Raw genomic sequence first — 20,829 nt, 5'->3', positions numbered from 1 at the left:
TTCCCTGAGCCGTAGCTTCGACGTGCTTTGAGAAGACCGTTGCTTCAACTTAGCAGCCAGGGCAGGTCAAAGATCTTGTGTGAGTGAGTGTGGCAACTACCATCCTTCATCTTGGCATGAATATTCTCCATTCCTACCTTCCTAATTTTCTAGAAACCGTCTAATATAATCTATTTTCCTTATTTAATGCTTTAGAAAAGAAAAAAGAACAAGAAATAAGATATGAAGCAACTTGCCCATGGGGCTGACATTAGATAATGGCTGAGATTAGAACCAGGAGCCCAATCTCTCTCTGCCTTGTTTACCTTGAGTGCTATGATCCATCTTCTTCTCTGCAAGGTGGCTGAACCGTGGGAGGGCTGGGCATCCATGGGTTAAAGAGAGCTCTGGAGTGTCCTGTTGGTAAAATAGGCTGGGCCGGACCGTGGGGCAGAGCCTCACTGATGATGATGTCAGTGTTTACACTTGGTGTGTGGTCATTACCAGGCTTCCAGAACATGTGTTGGACATCATTTATATGGCAGATTTTTTCCTCAAGAAGACTTTGAGCACCTTTTTGATTTTACTAAAAGCATTTTGTATCTCTTAAGTAATTTGTATTCACTGTAGAAACTTTAGGAAAAGCATTTCCCCCACACCAACCAAAACAAGGGAAAAAAAAATCATCTGTAATCACACTGAGCCAGGATATGAGTAGGAATATCTTAGTAAATTTCATCTACATTCTGAACAGGTGACCAGTCTCTTTGCTTCTCTTTTATTACTGTGTGCTTAAGGAAAAAAATGTACCACTTAGCCAAGGTATAAACGCCATCTACTCATTGTTCTTAAAGATATACACATGGAACAGAGAGGATTTTCTTTTCAGCTGGATCTCCATGTACAGGGAAATAACAATACTTACAGCCCTGGCAAGCCTAGTGTTCCTTGGGATTCTTTGAAGAGAGCAGAAGCTCTAACTTCACTCTGCTCATCAGGCCATAAATTAACCGGGAATGAAAAACTATGGTCACTTTTTCTTCCACAATAAGAGCTGCAAGTTCCCTTAACGGTTGCATCCAACTTTAAATTAGTCTCCAGCTCAGAGACAAGTTGGACTGAGCTGTGGAAGTAATTTTATATACATTGACACGGAAGGCAAACATTAGGGATAAAAAAGGTGTTATACATTTTGGAAGAGAGATCTTCAAAGGTAGGAGTGAAAAATTGCTTATTGAAACTAGAAGTTACTTTGAGACAAACTTGAGTCTTCTAATTTTCCTTCTTTCCTCCCCTGTTTGGAATCAAGTCACATTTTAAGAATGTGCTATGTAAAATGTGGACAAATTTTTAAAAATGATAGTTCCATTAATTTGGAAATATGAATATATAGAGTAGAATTAATTACATTAATTTGGAAATATGAATATATAGAGTAGAATTACTACAATAACAACTTTTGTCCATTATTGTAATGGAAATGCTAGCATGCTCCTGAGAGCTTGGCATTTTCAACAGCTTGCACACTCTTGCCAAAGGGCTAGGGTTTTAGTACACATGTTGGAAATGCCACGCTTCCAAGAGCATTACATTTCCATTACAATAATGATGATAGCAGGCATTCCATACAAGGAATCCTTGTGGTGGTTAACATACATTGTCAGTTCTACTCCTTAGAGCAGTCCTGGAAGATAGGTATTATTAATCCCTTTTAATAGGTGAGAAAATCAAGGCTAAGTGACTTGTCTGAGGTTATTTAACACAGATGTGTTGGAATTGGAAGGAAATTCTAAAGTCCTACCTCACCTTGTGTTATCCGGTATGTTCAGTTGCCTCTGACTTTTTCCTGTAGGCAAAAAATATGTTACTAAACTAGTTGCCATTATTTTTTTCATTAATTGGTTGTTTTGAATACACAGAGAATCATCAGTTATGAGGAATCCATGGGACATTGTGAAACAGTCTCTTTGTAAAAGTAAATACTCTGTTTTTTAATTTTTAAATTTTAACTGAGATTTTGAATGAAGGCTTTTCTTAAAGTAGGATGGTATAGCTATAAGTATTAACAATTATGATAGTACATTTTTTATTACTGTGGAAGTTTTTTGTTTATTTTTCTTTCTTAATGCTGAGACCAGTTTAATATCCCATACCTGACTTTGTGGAATGGGGAGCATATAGGTTACATAATAAGCTAGAAAGGGTCTACATTCTTTATATCACAAGGTATATATTTTTTTCCTGTTCTATTTACTTCGTTCACATAAGTGTACTTTGACTAGAAAAGACTTGTTTAGGCTGTAATTCTAATTATCTCCGTCATTGGTTCCCTGGGCCAGCAGCAGCAGCATCACTCGGGATCATAGGATGGGGCCTAGCGGTCTGTAGTACAAGTTCTCCAGGTGATTCTGATGCACATTCCAGTTCGAGAAGCCCCATTCTATATGTTCCGCATACCAAGAGCCTGAGAGGATTCGTGCATTCTTTCATCTAACAAATGCTTCTTGAGCGTGTGCTTCAGGATAGTCGTCTGTGATGGAAATGCCATAGATCTCTGCTGTCTTACATGATGTCACAGACCTCTGTTGCTAGCTTCACTCAGTATAAGAGGGGAGTGGACTCTAAAGAGATAACTCTTAGTTAAGTTTAAAGTATCCTGGGCTTGAGGCCAGAGCCTTTAGTTATTTGTGACTTGTGCAGGGCAGGGCAAGCATTGCTTGGAAGAGCCCCACCACTTCCTTCATTTGACGCAGTTACAAGGGCCTGGCCCCTTCCAGGAGCTGTTTTGGATCTTTGGGCTACAGAGATGAAAGACAGTGCCCTGCCTCCAAGGGTCTTAAACCTTAACACTCCATACTGTCTGGATCTGTTAGTTTGCCTCCCTTCATCCTTTTGGATCATTTATATGTTGATGTGGAGGGTTTTTACGTGTGCAGATTTATCATTTGGATTATAGAAACCCATGTTCCTAGCAGTCCTTCAGATCCCTCCTTATTAATTCAGAGTGTCTTCTACCACTACCTCTCAGAGAGAACCTCAGCTTGTAAAAAGGGGAGTATGATCATAGCCTACTTTGGAGGATGGTTGTGAGAGCTAAGTGTGTCCTAGTCTGGGCCTTAGGCATTAGGAATTGGTTAGGGCCAAGATGTGGGGGCTCATGTTGGGATTGAGGGCTCAGGCCCAGAGCTTCAGGGTGTGGTTGGAGGATTTTGACCACTGAAGCCTGCATTCTCCCCTCCTTGGTCTGAGCATACTTCTCCTTACCTCTTGGCTCTGGTAAACAGAATTAGTCTCTAGAGTTTCTCCTTTACCTTCCGCTCCTAAAGCAAACAGCCAAGCATTTCTAAAGGTTGTTTGGCTGTAAGCAACAACAGGAAGTAAACAGGTAAAAAGGATTTTCTGTCCCCTCCTTGATCTAGGCCTGGACGCTGGTAAGTAAGACAGAGGTGTGTAGAAGTGCTAAGAGTTGGTGTTTGGACACCAAAGGGCTCTAATAAACTTAATTTGTACTTCAGAAGTTGAAGACCCAGGTGAGAGACCAAGTGGGGGAGGGGAAGAGGAGGAATCACTGAGCTGGAGGAGTGGCAGTGGGAGTATTGGGGGCTATGCAGATGGCGCAAGGGAGCCTGTCGGATAGGGCCTTTAAGAAGAGTGGAAGGCTAGAACTACTTCGCTTGTATTAGAAAAGGTTAGGACCCAAGAAAGTAGAATTTAGAAGATTCGGCAAATAATGCAAATTCCTAAGCACCATGCAGCTTTACAGTTGTGCAAATAAGTAAAATTCTACCTAATTTGTTTACCACCCCCCCAGCCCCTCCCCTTCTGAGGCTAGACAATAGTAGTTTCCTTCAAATATGCATGTTAAAATACAGAAATGCATTTTGGAAAATTACTTATGTACTTCAAGATTTGGCATGACAAGGAATGATGCGATTTTTTTTTTTAATTCAGTGCATTCTCAAACTAATGCCCCTTCTAGGTGCTTATTGCAGGTAGCTAAATTAATGGATAAGTGTTTTTTCTTCAGAAATAATTTTAAACAACTATTGCCATTCATATCTACTAACACAGTTATTGTGATCATAAGGATCCTTATATGAAATGGTGCAAGAATATACATTAACTAGAAAATAAAACTGATACTGAACAGAATGCCGTTGGGAACTCTTGGTTGGACCCATCCAGTGCATGCTCCATAAATTTTTATGTTGTTTATGTGGTGTGCTGTGGTTTACAGTCTGGTCTTTGCATTAATTTGCCATTGTCTTTCTCTCAAGTATTAATGAAGTGTAGGAGTGATTCCATCCCAGACCGACATTTTTAAGGTGAACTTAAAAATAAAGCTTTTCCTTTAAAAAAATAATTTTTCTGAAAGACGGAAACTGCTTCGTTAGTGATTGCCAGCAAAATCTCCTAATGTTTTTCTATAAGCTGTTTAAGCTTAGTATTCGAAATTAGGGCTAGAGAATTTAATTAGCCAGCTTAGAGGATGCAGTCTCTCTAATTTAGGTTTTTCCCTTTGAGAAAATTCTGTATTTGAAGAAGGAATATCATATTTTAGACAAGTTGGTTTTTGAGTTGTTTAGTGCCTCCATCTTGGGCTCTTGATTGCATCTGTACTACAGATCTGGAAATTGTATTTGATTGGAATTAAATTTTTTTTGTTTTTAAATTGATAATTGCAACATGGCATGTTGTTGGATTGTGTGCGGTATGTATCAGACTTAGGAAAGGTGAAAGTTAGGTGTTTGGAGGCAATGATTAACTCCTCTGTTTTACCAAGGACACATAATCAGATATTAGTTACTCTGCATTTAGCCAATATAATGGGTTTAGTCAACCAATGAATACTTTGTTATGAGAGCGTTAAATGTTAACACTTTTGCATTTTTAGACTTAGCTTAAAAAAAATACAGAAAAACCTCTTATAACCCTTAGCACCCTTTCAGCCATAACATTACATTGCCTTGGTTTCTGCCTTTAATTTCCCCAGGGGTTCTTTTTATTTAGGAAAAGGGTGAAAGATGTATTTGTGTAAGTACTACACCAATGCTTATGTTAAATTCTTTTTCCAACAAAGAATATGTTACTTGAGCGCCTCATGCACAGGGTGCATATTTTTCTGAAAAGAATGTACCCTGAAAGAAGTAGTTTTTAGTGTGTATTTATTTCATGTCTGCCAGTTTATTTTAGCTTAGAAATTTTCTAATGCTTTGAATTTGTAACCGTTTTTCAGTTAACTGAGTATAAGTACACACACACACACACACACACACACACACACACACACACACACACACAAAATAGCCAAACTTTAGAAATTCTTTGTGTATTTTAAAACAGTTGTCTTTCCATTCTGGTATCACATGTCTCCTAGTACCCTTTAAAATGCAACAGAAATTCAACTTTAGATATGAAAAATCAACTTTCAAGGAAAGTTCATTTTAGAATATCAGTGATGGAATAAATGTTTGCTTTCTAGAAACTTTAATTCTTGTTAATGTGAGATTAATGTAGATGATACGAATATGTGTTCATGGGTGAGAAATTTGCCCCTTCAGTATTTCTCTGCTGAGTCTTATTCACTACTGACCTGGTGTAAGATCCAAGTGCAAATAATGCCATTTGAAAGATGATTTGGTGAAGAGGATTTATTTTTTCCATTTCTTAGCAGCACATTTTATAATTGCAGTTTTTTGTCTTTCTGATCTCATTCTTAATGACTGAGGATCCCACAAGTCCTTCGCTTATGAGGATTATGCCTATTGATATTTACTGTTTGAAATTAAAGCCGTGAAAAAATAGCAACTATTCACTAACAGTAATAAAGTTAATATACCTTTAATAATAAAGAGCATACCTTTATGAAAAAAATAAATGTAGCCCCCAAACAAAAGATATTTTAGTGGAAACGGTGGCATTGTATTACATTTTTGAAAATCTTTGCAATGTCTGTCTTTGTGGAAAAGAGCTGGATTTTCCTGTCTCTGTGTTCGTTCTGTTGTGATATCACACATCCTGTAGCTTCTGGAAAATTAAATGTATGCTTGTGAGGGAGAGTTTAAAAGGTCAGAGATGTCTATGTAGAATTGTGAAAAAAAAATTTGATCTTTTAGACCCCGTGAAAGAGTTTTGGGGACCGTGTGGGTATGTCCCTGGACCACATTTTGAGAATCACTGCAGTATATAACATTTTAGAAATATGTATGGGTGCTAAAACAAAATAAATCTCTCCCCTATTGTTTCCTGGTTTCTCTGTGTATAAAGTAACACTCATTCACAAAATTAACTGTGTTGGTAGAACATAATAAGAAAATGGGGAAAGAAAGCTGGATTAAACAAAGGTGTAACTGACTGAAGATTTTGGGTTTTGTTGTCAAATAGCATTGATCCCTCTAGTGTCATCCACCTCACTTAGCTCAAACATTCTCAGTGGCCACGCTTGTTTTATAAGCCATTTCTCAAGTGAGACCTCCGCCCCCCTTTCCAAGATTACAGTAGCAAAGATTAAAAAAAAGTGTTGCAGATGAAGGGAATGTGTCCAACACCCCTCCCCTGTTTCTCCAGCTGGGAAGGTAAGGAAAGAGAAATAAAATTTAACGAGCACTTTTACTATGTGCCAGGTGCTTTACATGTGTTACTTCATTTAAATCCCCAAAACAACCCAAGGAGGTGTTTCTAGCCCCATTTCACAAACGAATAGAGCAAGACTCAGAGAGGTTAAATAACATGTCCAGAGCACACAGCGTTTAAATGAGAGAGCCTGATGGGAATCAAAATGTCTCTACTGCCAAAGCTTCCACAATGCTGTGCCTTGGTTTCTGCTTTGTTTTTCTTCAGGTCTGCAGATTGAGAATGTGAATACTAATGTTTTATTGGGCTCACTGATAAAACATGATGGTGATGAAAACAGTTTGCCCTGTGAGGTTTGCTCTTATGGGATTAAGTGTCTTTGACAGATTGTATTTTGTAAAGTCAAAGAAAAAAAGGTTTATGTAATTTTTTCAGTTTTAGTTCTTTGAAAATTAATTGCCCGTGTTTTACTATGGAGTGCAGAATTGCCCCTTTCTTTGTCCTCAGTTCTGTCATATAGAACAGTTAACTATACCAGAAAGAGATTTTGTATTTGCAGTTCTAAAACAGTGGGTCATCAGGGTTTGTCAGAACTCCAGAAAGGCAAAATCCATTCTTAGGAGCATTATTTTGTTTCAGGTCGCCCACTCCCTAAGAGACAAGACCAGCTGTGGGTAGGGAGTAAGGGCTGGAGAAAGGATGGCTTATGTAGCTGTCTAGGGATTGTTGAGGGAGGAGTATTCTCCTTGTTTCTTTTGCAAGTGCTCTGGCATGATTCAGAACCAACTGAGGGTGAGCCGGAATTTCAAAGAAGGTTTCTCACAAGACTGAAGTGAGACCTGCTGGAGTTCCTGCATACTGACTCAGTATTGCATAGTCTTATAAAGTAATATACCAGTTCTCACTTATATGTGTGTTGTAATTTTCCTGTATTTCAAATAAAGCCAGTCACCTCTAGCAACATCAGCCATCCCAATCTAAAAGTAAGGTGGGGGAACCCCCAAACAAATAAGCCTCAGAGTATTGAATAGCTGCCACAAAACTAGTCAAATTAGAGGCGCAGCTGGCCTGAGGGCAAAGAATTTTCTATGAAAAAGACTAGCTGTATAAGAGAGGAGACCTTGTGATGGCTGATAGTGGAGAAAAGTAACAAAAAACCCACTTAAAAAATACTATCACCTGCAGTTGCCTGTTATAGGAAGTGTTGCCCCCCCTCATTTGGTAACACCAGATGGTCAGCTGATTAGGGTGGCAGGGTAGAACTTACAACATTTAGAAATCTTTCTAAGAAAAATGGTTGGAATTTTTAAAGGAGTTTGGGTACTTGAAAGATAATCTAGAATTGTTTTGAAAATGAACATTCATGAAATGTTCATCATCTTTGATGATATCAGATTAATGAAGTGTTACTCTGTGAGACATGTATATGTTTGTGTGCTCTCACATATCTCTTAAATTGTTTTGGAAGTCACAATATTTTATAGTTTGCTTTTTAAAAGACTGTATGAGAATAGTAAATACTTGTTGTAATGGAATTGAATAATGAGTTTTACCTTTGGCATAACTTCATGATAGCAGCATTTAATATACTTTACTTCTTTCTGACTTACACAGCTGAAATGGTTTTCTGTAAAACTATTTGAGGGATTCATCACTTTTCTTAAGGGCTTCTTCTTTGGTAGTTAAATCAGTCTGTTTTGAAGTACGCGTTATGTTATACCCTTATAGACTAAATACTAACTAGTTCAACTCTTGGATCTTCAATTGTCTTGGCTTTGCCTGTGATTGGTGAAGTTCTCTAATATCACTTTCATGGAGAGACAAAGATGGTGACTTTGGTGGACTAGGAGAGATATAGTAGTGTTAAGCTGGGAAGGATCAATTTTATAAATGGTCAATTTATGATAAATCCTTCCCCATAGTGATAACTGGTTTCTTTGTACACATATATGTATGTGACAGGTGGAAAATGTTGAGATCCCTTGCACTAAACGTACAGAATATACTTGAGAACTTTCTGAATTGTCTCTTACGATCCATTGTTTTTTTTTTTTTTTTCTGTCTTAATCTGTGCTTGTCCCGTGGATTTTAAATTACTGTATGCTTATAGTACATCTGGTATATAATGTAAGTTTGCCCTTATTATTCTTCACTTTTGAAATTTTCTTGGGTGTTTACTTCTTCTGTGACTTCTTCCTCATGGGAAAATACGTTAAAATTTTTTTAAAATACGATTTTACGTCACTATGTATCTTTAATTGTCATATTCAAAAAACTTCTTGACTGAAAGAGATAAGGGAGACTGGGATATTCATTCTGAAACAGAGATCATCTCTTTGTAAGAAAAACAAAGGTTATCATATTACAATTCTCTAAATTTCTTATCATGAAGTTTAATAGTAACTTTAGGGATTGTTCTTTTTAAATTGATTAATTTGGTAAAAATTATTACCACACATTTCTCTTTCCACTATGTTACTAAATATGAATTATTAGGATGAAATTATATTACTCTGAAAGATTTCTTTTGAGTAGTGAGTAGTATTTCTTCCAACTCTCTGGCCTGATTATCATCCCTTGGGGAGGACAGTAACTAGGGTTCAAGTGCCCCACATGTGAATTTTAGGCATCATTTGGCTGTCATTCTCATGTCCTATGTCTGCCATCCCTCCCAGATTTCCCACATGGTAAAGATCTTTCTCTTTGTGAATGAAGACAGTGTCCTGCTCAATGAACTTTATTCAAGTAGCACAGATAGTGGAAAGCTGAAAGAGAGCCAGAGGCTTCATTCTGGAGCTTGGGTTTCTGTCAGGTACCCAAAATCTTGAGGTAGATCAGTGTCCAGGAGGTTCCCAAAGTGATCTCCTGAAGGTTTAGCCCTTACCCCTGAATTTGGCTCTCAGAGAAAGAAGGTGGAACTGAGTGGATGTGCCCCCCCCCCCCAAAAAATTAGGATTAGCTTTCCACATATTTATAGAGACGTAGGGAGGAGGTTTTGTCCCCTGGCCATACAGGCCAGGACTGACTGATGGCAGTGTGGTGGGAGGCAATTTTCAGAAGGCTGTGAGCTCTTCCTATGGCTGTCCAAGGGTTGGGGGGAATTGTTGCATATGTGGGGTGCATGTCTCATGTCTGGACCATTATAAGCAGTGGCCACATGGCCTGTTGGTCAGGGAGGGTGTGGAGGATTTGTATGTAGTTCCAAGTTTAAGTTGTAAGGCCCCTTTCTACTTGGCGATTTTGTGTTTTCGTGTGTTTGTGTGTGTGTAAGTTTATTTAACAACCTTACATCTGTATCAGCTCATTGTGAGCTACTTAGACTGTGGTATATATGAGATCCGGTGGGCTTTGCAGTTTCATCAGTAGACATTGCTAATGGACCTTGCTGTATTGGGGCATATGTCATGTATGTTACATAAAGGATTATTCAGTAAAAAAATTTATCTGGTCAATGTGTGTGAAAGACCCACCCCAGAGTTGCATTGTTGGTTGGAGGATGCTAGTGGCCGCCTGGAGTAAAGGTGGAGGGAAGGGGGGAGTTTGTTGAGCAGAAAACCAAGCTGGCCTACTCTACTTTGAAAAGTTTAAAAAAGAAAAGGAAGAAAACCACTGATTTTTGTCAGGTATACCACAGATTCAGAGTAATTGAGGCTTATGAGTGCTGTGATCTAACAACTTCCTGTTGGTGTGATGGCGGCATATTGCTATAAGTGGTTTTGTATGGCTACGTGAAATACTTCAGCATGTCTGTTGAATACCATTTCTTTTTTTACCTGTAAGACGTGGAGAGGGGGAGGTGCGGAGGATGTTTGAGTGGCCTGAATGTTTTTACTTGAAAATAAAAACTGTCATATTTTATTCTTGCAGCTGTCAAGTACTACACATTTCAAAGAATTAGAAATACTTCATAGCATCTGAAGGCAGCAGCTAAACTCTCTCTTCCCTTTCTCTCACACAGGTTTCCACTTGAGTGGCACGGTGACAGAACCTGCAATACAATCGGAGCCAGAAACTGTTTGCAACGTGGCCATCAGCTTTGATCGTTGCAAGATTACCTCAGTGACCTGCAGCTGTGGAAACAAGGACATATTTTATTGTGCTCATGTTGTGGCACTGTCTTTATACCGCATCCGCAAGCCAGATCAGGTCAAACTGCATCTTCCCATTTCAGAGACTCTCTTTCAAATGAATAGAGACCAACTACAGAAGTTTGTACAGTATTTGATCACAGTGCACCACACAGAAGTTTTGCCAACTGCTCAGAAATTAGCAGATGAAATTCTTTCCCAGAATTCAGAAATCAACCAAGTTCACGGTGAGTTATAGGCATTCATTCTGTAGATTTCTTCTCTTATTCTTTTTCATTTATAAATTCAGTTCTTCTGCATAAAAATGAATTAAATGTAAATTTAGGTCATCAGCATTGCTCTTAAGTAGCCAAGAGAGATTTTTAAATTATTTTTATTTAAATTATTTTTATTACTGAAGTATAGTTGACATACTGAGATTTTTAAGTTTAGTTTTGCATCCTAAAACATTTCTTTTGAAGTGTTTTGTGTATTCTACTAGATACCAAGCCTTTTGCGCTCAGAAAAACTTTTCATTTATTAAAGCTTGTCTCTTACACTTTTTCATTTGGGAAAATTTCATCAAATATTAGATACTAGTAATGGAAAACACGTACTTAGTCATTTAATTCACCTTTGTCAGCTTTTATCAGTAAACTGACTTGCTCATACTCTGAATTTTTTTTTCATTTTCTTTTAAAATTTATTTTCCAAAGCAGGGCATTTCTTTCTTTTCCTCCCTTCTTCCCTTCCTCCCTCCCCGCCCTTCCTTCCTTCCTTCCTCTCTCACTCTCTCTCTCTTTCTTCTCCCTTCTTTCCTTCCTTCCTTCCTTCCTTCCTTCCTTCCTTCCTTCCTTCCTTCCTTTTTTAGAGAGGGGGAGAGACAGAGAAAGAGAGAGGGCCGGACAGAGGTAGAGGGCAAGAATCTTAAGCAGACTCCACACCCAGCACAGAGCCTGACATGGGGCTCAATCTCACAACCCTGATACCATGACCTGAGCTGAAATCAAGAGTCGGACACTTAACTAACTGAGCCACCCAAGCGCTCCCAAAGCAGGACATTTCTGACAGGATGCCTCATAGTAAGAAAATAAATTATTCTTAGAAAAATATTACAACTTGTTCAGAGAGAATTTAGGAGATGACTATCATTGTGTATAAGAAATCTCAAAAATGGTTTCTTTTGGATTTTTATACACGGAACATTATCTCATTTATTTGTAAACACATTTATCAGCTGCTTATTTTGTGCATTGCAAATATGTTGACTTACAAGAATACATGTGCAACTTGTCAGAAATACACCCACCACCTATTTCATGGGGTATGTTAACACAGGATAAATAATATGGTTAAATTATAGGTTGCTGTGCTTTAAAAACATTTAGACATAATTTTAAAAATATTTAAAAATATATTAAAGAATGTAACACAATCTTGACTAAGCAGCTCTTGGGCCTAACTAACATTTTTATATTTCTTTGGTTATATCGATGAGATATAGGACCAGTCACTCAACTCTATTCTTTTAGTTTTCTTCAGAGTCATTTATTACTTTGGTGAATATAAATGTTTAAGGAAAGCAAGTTTAAGGTTATTTCTTGAAAACTTTTAAAATTGTGAGATAAAACATATAGAAAAGTGCATAAAATATGAACGTGTAGATTAATAAAGTGAACCAACACCGATCTCCCAGAAATAGACTATTCTCAGCACTTGAGAGAGTTCCCTATGTCCCCTCTCTGTCACAAGTTCCTCTCTCTTCCCCATGGTAACCACTGCCTGGTTTTTATGGTAATCACTTCTGTGGTGGTTTGTGTTTTGTTGTTGACATCATTAAACACTAGTTTTAGTTTTACTTGACTTTCATTCAAGTCATGTTTGTAAGATTTATGCCTATTGTTTCATGTACCTGTAGTTCATTCACTTTCATTGTTCTAGAGCAGCACTGTCCAAAAGAAACATAATGTGAGCCACATGTATAGTTTAAAATATTCTAGTAGCCTATTTAAAAAGAAACAAGTAAATTAATTTTAATAATGTTTTATTTATCTCAATATTCATAAATATAAATTCAACAAAGAATTGACGTAATACTCTTTTTTCATAGTAAGTCTTTGAAATCTGCTGTTTTATACTTACAGTATATCTCAAACCACAGCATCATCACAGTGCAAGTGCTTAATAGCCACATGTGTCTGGGGGCTACCTTAATGGACAGCACACCTCTAGAATATTTTAGCTATGAGAACATCACTGTTTGTCCATTCCACTGTTTATGGATCTTGTTTTGAATAAAGCTACTGCGAACATTCTTTTACAAGTCTCCTGGTGCTGTAAGATACTTTTAAAATGGTTTTTATGTCAGAGGAACATCCATATAGCCATATTTCTTCTAGTACTCAGCTTTATTAAAGTGTGTAAAGCATTTTACTTGGTACAGTCTGCCATTGTTAAATAACAGTGTTGTAAACAACTGTGGCACAGAAGTACCTTTGACCCACCAAAAGCACATGCACTCAAGGACTTTTTCAAGTAGTCTTCTGCTCTGTCCTATCACCTGGCTCAATGTTGTTGCTTTGTGAAAATTCAGGCCAATTCACAGTCATCTCAGAGATTTCTCAGGAGCCTATCTGTGGCTTCTTATTAAATTGTTCAGTGGAGGTAGAAGAATAGGATACACCATTTCTTCAAATTTGTATGTGTTCTCTTTCTTTTTTTTTTTTCTCTGAATTTTTATAATCCATTAGGGTTACATTAGTCTCTGAGTTTTAGTTTAACCAGAGGTCCACATCAACAATCAGTTGTTTGTTCTGCATGTGTCTTCCTTGTTTTGAAGAACAGCAGCCCCCAGAATTTCTTGTCTAACAGCTTCGAAAATTCACTTCCATATTGAAATAGTAAGACTAACGAATCAATGTAATCTGAAGTTGGATGTGAGAAAGTGTTCATGTGACATTGTATTTCTTTCAGATTTTCTAAAATTAGAAGAAAAAGTTATCTAAGGAAATAGCAAGGACAGAATACAGGTTAGCTTTAGGCTTAATGTGATTTTCAAATAACTTTTGTATGAGAGCGGCTTCACGAGAGCAGTGAACTTGAGCAGTTTATCCCACCAGCTTCCTCTTCACTTAATTTATCATGAGATTTGCTCCTAGCCTGGAAATGGGCCAGTTACATGAGCCGCCTTCCTGCCCTCCATCATAGTGTGACAAGTGGTAAAAAGAAGAGAGGTAGGAAGCAGGCCATGACCTTAAGTGACGAAATAGGGAGTCTGCTCCTTGGAGGGTCTTATTTTAATTCTTAGATTGATGACTTACTAGAGGGTGGGATTAAGAAATATTCTTCAGTTATTTGACCATATGATCTCACCTGCCTCCAAACACCCCCAAAGTATTCTCCAAACTGTTAAAGCAGTACATTTTTGTATGGTCTTTTTGGGTATGTTTTTTCTTTGAGAAGAAAGATGTCTTGAACACAAAGATTGGTAAAAGTGAAGTTTTATCTTAAGGAGAAGTATCACTTTTACTTGGCTAGATAAATAGAGTCAGGCTAGGATTTAGATTCAGTTATCTTAATTGGTATCTTAAAGCCAAAGAAGTTAATCTTATCTAAGGCCTTTTTAGAAGAAAATCATAATTTGTAAGTAATTAGAAACTACATTGGTAACAGTTGGTTATTCGTTTTACTTGTGAACATATCCTAATACTTCTTAAAATTCTGTTGGTTGCTTTTCCTTTTTACAGTTGACCCTTGAACAACACGGATTTGAACTGCACAGATCCACTTATACCTGGTTTTTTTTCAATAAATATATGTATCATACTGTAAATGTATTTTCTGTTAAAAATTTTCTTAACATTTTCTTTTCTCTGGCTTACTTTATGGTAAGGGTACAGTATAAAATACATACATAAAATTTACATGTTGATACTGTTGACATTATTGGTAAGGCTTCTAGTCAACAGTAGGCAATTAGTAGTTAGGTTTTTGGGCAGTCAAAAGTTATATGTGGATTTTCGACTGCATAGGGGGTTGGCACTGTAGGGTCACTGTATTTTGAAATATGTCATTTTTACAAGAATTTTATCCGGAGGAATTAAAAGCTTTTTCAAGACAATTTCAGGCACATTATTCCTAACAATTTCCTTATCAGCTTGGTATTGCAAATTTATAATTGTAGTAGGTTCGAGGGGAAGAAACTGAGAATGGGTTAATGACATCCAAGGTCAGAGATTCAGCAAAGGTAGTTGAAATATAGCCTTAGTTATTGTAATAGTTAAGTCCTTTTCAGTAGACTTTTTTTGTATTTCTTTGTGTTTTCATAAAATTTCCCCCACATAATTTTGGTTAGATTATAAAACTAACTACTGTATGGTAAATAGTGGCTGTAAGATAGTTGATGTTAATGGCCCTCCAAGGAGATTGCTGGTTGTAGTTCTGCATTTTTTTTTCCAGCAAAATTGTTTGCTTTTGGTTTTACATTCTAATAAAACTTCCCAGCTTCCACATTCTTAAAAAAGATGCTGGTGTCTTTGCTAAGTACTTTTCTAGAAATTTACTGATTTCCAAGTGCTAGTCCACCCTCCTAGTTAACTCAGCCTTTTCTGGTCCTTTATGTTTCCTATTAAAAGAGATATATTATATAGATTGGTAAATCATGGTGTAGGGACAGAACATTGAACTTAAAATCTGAAAGCCTTGAGTCCAGTATTGTCTCTACTATGTATTACCTGAGTGACCTTGGGTGAAATTCATTTTTTCTCATTTAAAATAGTCATGATCTTCTCTAACAGCATTGGGAGAATTTTAATAAGGTATACAAGTATAATAATAATACTACAATATAACTGAGTTTACCTCATGTTTAGGGTATCCAGAAATACTCATGAGAGACGAAACCAGTTGGGGGATGAATGATATCAGAGTTGGAGGTTATCTTACTTTCCTCTGACTTTCTGGCACGTATTTCTTCTCCTTTCTCTCTTGGGCACTTTGGTTTCGTGACACCCCCCTCCCCTCGCCCCCATGAGCTAGGCTGTACTGGGCACATTACTGCAAAGAAGGACAGACTGAGAGAAAGCTGGCATTGGTCCAGACTTGGAACAGCGGCGGTGGGGAGGGGGTGGTCATTGCAGTGGCCCTTTCACTCCTAGAGCTTGGGCCAATCCCAAATGTACGCTAGACTCCTCCCTGAGTTCAGTGTCATGTGCCCAGAAATAACCATTTCAGTCACAGAAGTAAAAGGGATATATCCGTGTGTCGGGTGCAGTTGACATATGGCATGTAAGATCTCTTCCACCTCTGATTCTCTGACTTTGGTGGTGATACTTCTGCAGAGATGCACGAGGCACTTGTGTCATGCCGCACACATGCACCTCCTGTAGTTCACCCGAGTGTGCACTTCTGTGTTGTTGTTGTTCTTTGATCAGACATTTCAATTTGTTTGAGTGTGGTTCTAATAAAACTAACACCATAAATTCCATTCATGCCTGCTACTCCTGCTTAACTTAGCCTCGAAATGCCTCTGTGTCCCAGCCATCTTATATATCAGTCCGTTCAGGTCTCTTAGAGATTCCAAACAAACAAGCAGACCTACTCAGCAATCCTGTGTTTGTTGTGTAGCTTATTTTTAGTTGATTGTAAACTCCATCAGGACTGAAACTATGACTTGTGTATCTTGGTACCTTCCCTAAGGACAATACTTAAGAAGCCGTAGGTGCTCGGAATTTGTTAAACAAAAAGTAACACTGTCATTTTTCATTCCATTTTGTTCTTAGTGGGAACTTGGAGATTTATTCCTGTACACGTGCATGTTCCGAATCTAGCAGTGGGTGACAGTTGGAGTTGTTTGATGAAGGCCTTATGTCACATCTTTCTTCCTTTTGTTTCCCTGTGGATGGTCATGTTCATTGTAATTGGGCTTGCATTAGCAACCAGTTTTTACAAGTATCCTAGGGAGATAATTTGGTTATTATAAGCATATTCTTTCTATCATAGAATATTCAGGCATTGACAGTTGGTGAAACAAAGGTAGGATCTCCTGGTGATTAATATAGTTCGCAAATATATTCTATAGGAGAGAATTGAATTTGCTGTCCTAAAGTGCAGCAGTGTGAAACTTAGAGAAAATTTAAATCAATTAAAAAAAAGTATGTTGAAAAAATGTATAGTAGTATAGAATTATATGAAGATAAAAAGACAAATCCTCATTGGCTCCTTCTCCCAACAGCTCCCTCCCTTAGTCTCCAACAGCTCTCTTACCCCACAAAGCAACTACTGCTGACAGTGCGGTTTGTATTCTTTGAGACAGCTTTCTTTGTGCACACACATATGAAGTTTTTAAAAAACAATTAAAAATATTTTTCTGCATTTTGCTTTTTTCTCTTAATAGATGATGGATAGCTTATGTTAGTTCAAACAGGTCTATTACTGTTTTAAAAATGTTGTATAGTATTCCATAGTATTGGGTATATTTAACCATTAACCTTCTGAATGATTTTGAAGTTGTTTCTGTTTTTTCCCTACTATATGCAGTACCACTGTGACTTTCCTGTGTGTGTGTGTGTGTGTGTGAATTTGTGCAAGTATTTTTGAATAATAGATTCTTAGTAGAAATGCCAGAACAAGTGGTACATGCATTTTTGAGTAATTATTGCCCAATTTCCCTCCAAAAATGACTAGGTTTAACTTTACATTTTAACTAAAACTAGATGTTTCTCTAAGATAATTTAAATTTTTTTTTTTTTACAAAATTGATGGAATGCATGATCATGTACACATGACTGTCTTTACATGAAAAACATTTCACTTCAGCAAAAGAGAAGTAGTCTTAGAACTTGAGTGTCTTAATTTGGAGGAATCACATCTCTAGTCCATGAGGAATTTGCTAGGGTAACACCGAGACAACCAATTAACTTTTAGCCCAATACCCTTCATTCTTTCTCTTTCATCTCCAAATCTTGCCTTCCCTCACACGCTATAGTCACCGCTGACACTCTCCCCACTCTCATGCTTTACAAAGGATCACTACCAACTGTGATTGGTTTCCTCACCAGTCCTCTGTCCTTAACCAGCTCTTTGTCTGTCCATGTTGGCTCCATGAGCTTGTTCCCATCTCCCCCACAAATGGGTCTCTCCTACCTCTCACACTGAGACGACTCGGAGTGTTGATGAGCTTAGAAGTTAACCTAAGTTCTAGAGAGGAGAGGGGTGGGGGGATGGGTTAGCCTGGCGATGGGTATTAAAGAATTGGAAAAAAAAAATGCTAGAAGACAAGGAAGGGAGAGGGGATGTTGCATGTGGTATAATAGACTGGTTTCCTTAGTATACTTTCTCCAGCTTGGAAAAAAATATATTATTAAAAGCTGATATGGGGCACCTGGGTGGCTTAGTGGGTTGAGCATCTGACTTTTGACTTCGGCTCAGGTCATGGTCTCAGGGTTGTGGGTTGAGCCCCATGTTGGGCTCCGAGCTCAGCAGGGAGTCAGCTTGAGATTCTCTCTCTCCCTCTTCCCTCTACCCGTTCCTCTGCTTGCCTGTGGGCTCTCTCTCTCAAATAAATAAATAAATAAATAAAATCTTTTTTTAAAAGCTGAAAAAAAAAAATAATTGTTATGGTAACATTTTCAAAACACCAGAAAAGTAGAACATTTTATAATAATTATGTAATTTTGTAGAATTTTATATACTTCTATAATTTTAAGATACATGTTTAATATTTTTGTAATTTTTGAGAAATAAAATATAACTGATAAAGATATGGTTGCTTTTATATTCATCCACACATCCTTATTCCTCCCAAGAGGCAACCAGTACCATTAATTTGTTAAATAGCCATCCAGTATATATATCTAGATAGCCTGGTTATATGTAATATACATATATGTAATGTATGTATAATGTATGTATGTATATATACCAACATATAACATGGTTGTGTGATATCTGATAAGTTATATAATTATACCACACTGTAAATATCTTTTTTCAACCCTTTTTTCACTTAATAATATTTTTGAAAATCTGTTCTCAGAGATGCATCAGTTTTTGCTGCTATGTGGTATACCCTGTTTTGTTTAAAGAATCTCTACTAAAAGATATTTAATGATTTTTGTATTATCTTATTAAAATTTGTCAGTGTTTCTGTAGTATTTCACAAATTCAAAGAATGCCAAAATAGACATAATTAAACACACACACAAAAAAGAAGTTAACCCTAAGTGAGACTACCTTTGCTCTCCAGCTCTGTTAATGGGGGCAAGTAACTGAATCTGTTCAGGCCTCGGTTATTTTATTTGTAAAACATGGACAGTAAAGAATACCTGTTTCATAAGGTCAGGAGGGTTAAAGAAGTAAATCTGAATTGCTATTATCACTGTCATTGAGATGAGTTAGTTGACATGAGTCTTCAGGGCAGTGTTGAGGAAAATATTTATAAGCCATTTTTTAAACAACGTCTTTTAAAATCATCTGAGCAAACTGTTCTTGAAGCTTGCAAACATAGTAGATTTCTTTTTTTTTAAGATTTTATTTATTTGACAGAGAGAGAGAGAGAGAGCACAAGCAGGCGGAGTGGCGGGCAGAGGGAAAGGGAGAAGCAGGCTCCCCGCCGAGCAGGGAGCCCGATGCAGGGCTTGACCCTAGGTCCCTGGGATCACGACCTGAGCTGAAGGCAGACGCTTAACCCACTGAGCCACCCAGGCACTCCAATAGATTTCTTTTAATAAATCTGAAGAGTTGGGTTATATAAAAATAAGACTTTCTGAGAACTTTGCAGTTAAATATTTATGTTTGTGTGCCAAGCAATACATTTTTAGCTAAGTTATAGAAAATGACCTACCTGTTAATGCACTCTGTTTACACTCTGCATTTTTAAATGAGCATGGGAAGTGTACAAATACTTTACTGCTTTTCATCCATATAAAATATGTGATTATTTCTGTACATGAATAGTTTATTATTGAACTTTTGAGGTTAAGTTGAATGATGATAGAAATGAGAAATAAAGTCAGATGAGAGGAAAATTTTAGAGGAGGAGCTATAAACCCTGTGACGGTCTACGTGAATTCCCTGGAGATCTGTGCTGATGATGGTGCTACTTACTTCTTTGGCATTTAGCTGAGGGGAAGGTGGCTTGCTGGGGGAGCACAGCCTGGCACATGCCAGGGTTCCGTCCGTCAGTAGCCTCCGAGCTAAAGAAAGAAGCTGGGCTGTCTTCCGACAGCTCCCGGGGAGGACGTGACAGTGCCGGCATCGCAGTAGCATTACATAGGTTGACCACAGAGAACGGAAGGTGAGGAAGGATCTGAGTGTTGCAGCTATCACAATACTGTAATTGAAATGAAGGTATTGGCCACTACTTTGAAATGAGGGTTTAAGGAAGAATAAAATTTAAATCTTTTTTCAAGTGTGTGTTTATTCAGTGCATGTTATTTTTCAGCAGTCTTCAAATTCTTGTCCTCTCTGTAGAAAGGCTTCTTTTGAGTATGAATCACTGAAGTTTGCCGCCCTGCCTTTTCCCTCTTGGTGCCAGTGGTTGAGGTCAGGATTTTGCCTGCAGCTTGTAAGGCAGGTATACGGGTGCCTGTGTAAGTCACAGACGTAATGTATCCTAGCTTTAACAGTGGGCACTGAAACTTTAGGAGATGGCCTTCTTCTAGGTCTCCTAAAAGAGGCTGAATAAATCACCTCTACAGTGTAGACATCTCCTGCCTGCATTCTGCCTTTATAGACTGAAATTGATAATTTTAACCAAAAAACCCCACTTGTACATAAATATAAATGGTGAAAGCATTGGTTAGACAACTGTATTCCTAAAGCAGTTAGGTCACAGTTAAGATGAGGAGGTAAACTAAAGCCTTTCACTTCTTTTTTGTTTGAATTGTTTTCCAGCAGATTAAGAAGAGAAAAGAAAGCATTAAGTTCCCTATTAGAACCCAAAGCTGTGAATAATTCCACATACCAAACATAGCATAAGCCAGTTGTGAATGTGTCTCGGTTTCTCAGTTTAAAATTTGCAAAAGGGTTTGGTGCTGCTTAATGCTTAGAAGCAACTGTTTCCTTGACATGAGACAGAAATTTCATTTGGTGTGTCTTAAATATGCTTTATTCAGTAGACTGGAGAGGTGTCTGTTTGATGCCTCTGGAGCCTGACTACTTTCCAGTATGAAGATCCACACTGTGCCACCATGTTACACATCCTCTCCAA

The 20,829-nt window shown here is 37.6% G+C and overlaps 1 protein-coding gene across 1 annotated transcript in view; it reads left to right on the top strand.

The window, feature by feature from the left end:
- The window catches only part of ZSWIM6 (zinc finger SWIM-type containing 6), a 188,342-nt gene that overhangs the window by 106,624 nt on the left and 60,889 nt on the right, over positions 1 to 20,829 (top strand). The window contains exon 2 of the mRNA XM_078067286.1: positions 10,511 to 10,867. Within this exon, the coding sequence (XP_077923412.1) occupies positions 10,511 to 10,867 (357 nt within the window). The remainder of the gene's footprint in view (positions 1 to 10,510; positions 10,868 to 20,829) is intronic.

The sequence above is a fragment of the Halichoerus grypus genome, chromosome 2 (assembly GCF_964656455.1).
Source record: "Halichoerus grypus chromosome 2, mHalGry1.hap1.1, whole genome shotgun sequence".
NCBI lineage: Eukaryota > Metazoa > Chordata > Mammalia > Carnivora > Phocidae > Halichoerus > Halichoerus grypus.
Note: the sequence above shows the minus strand (reverse complement) of the source record. Positions and strands in the feature narration are given on the sequence as shown.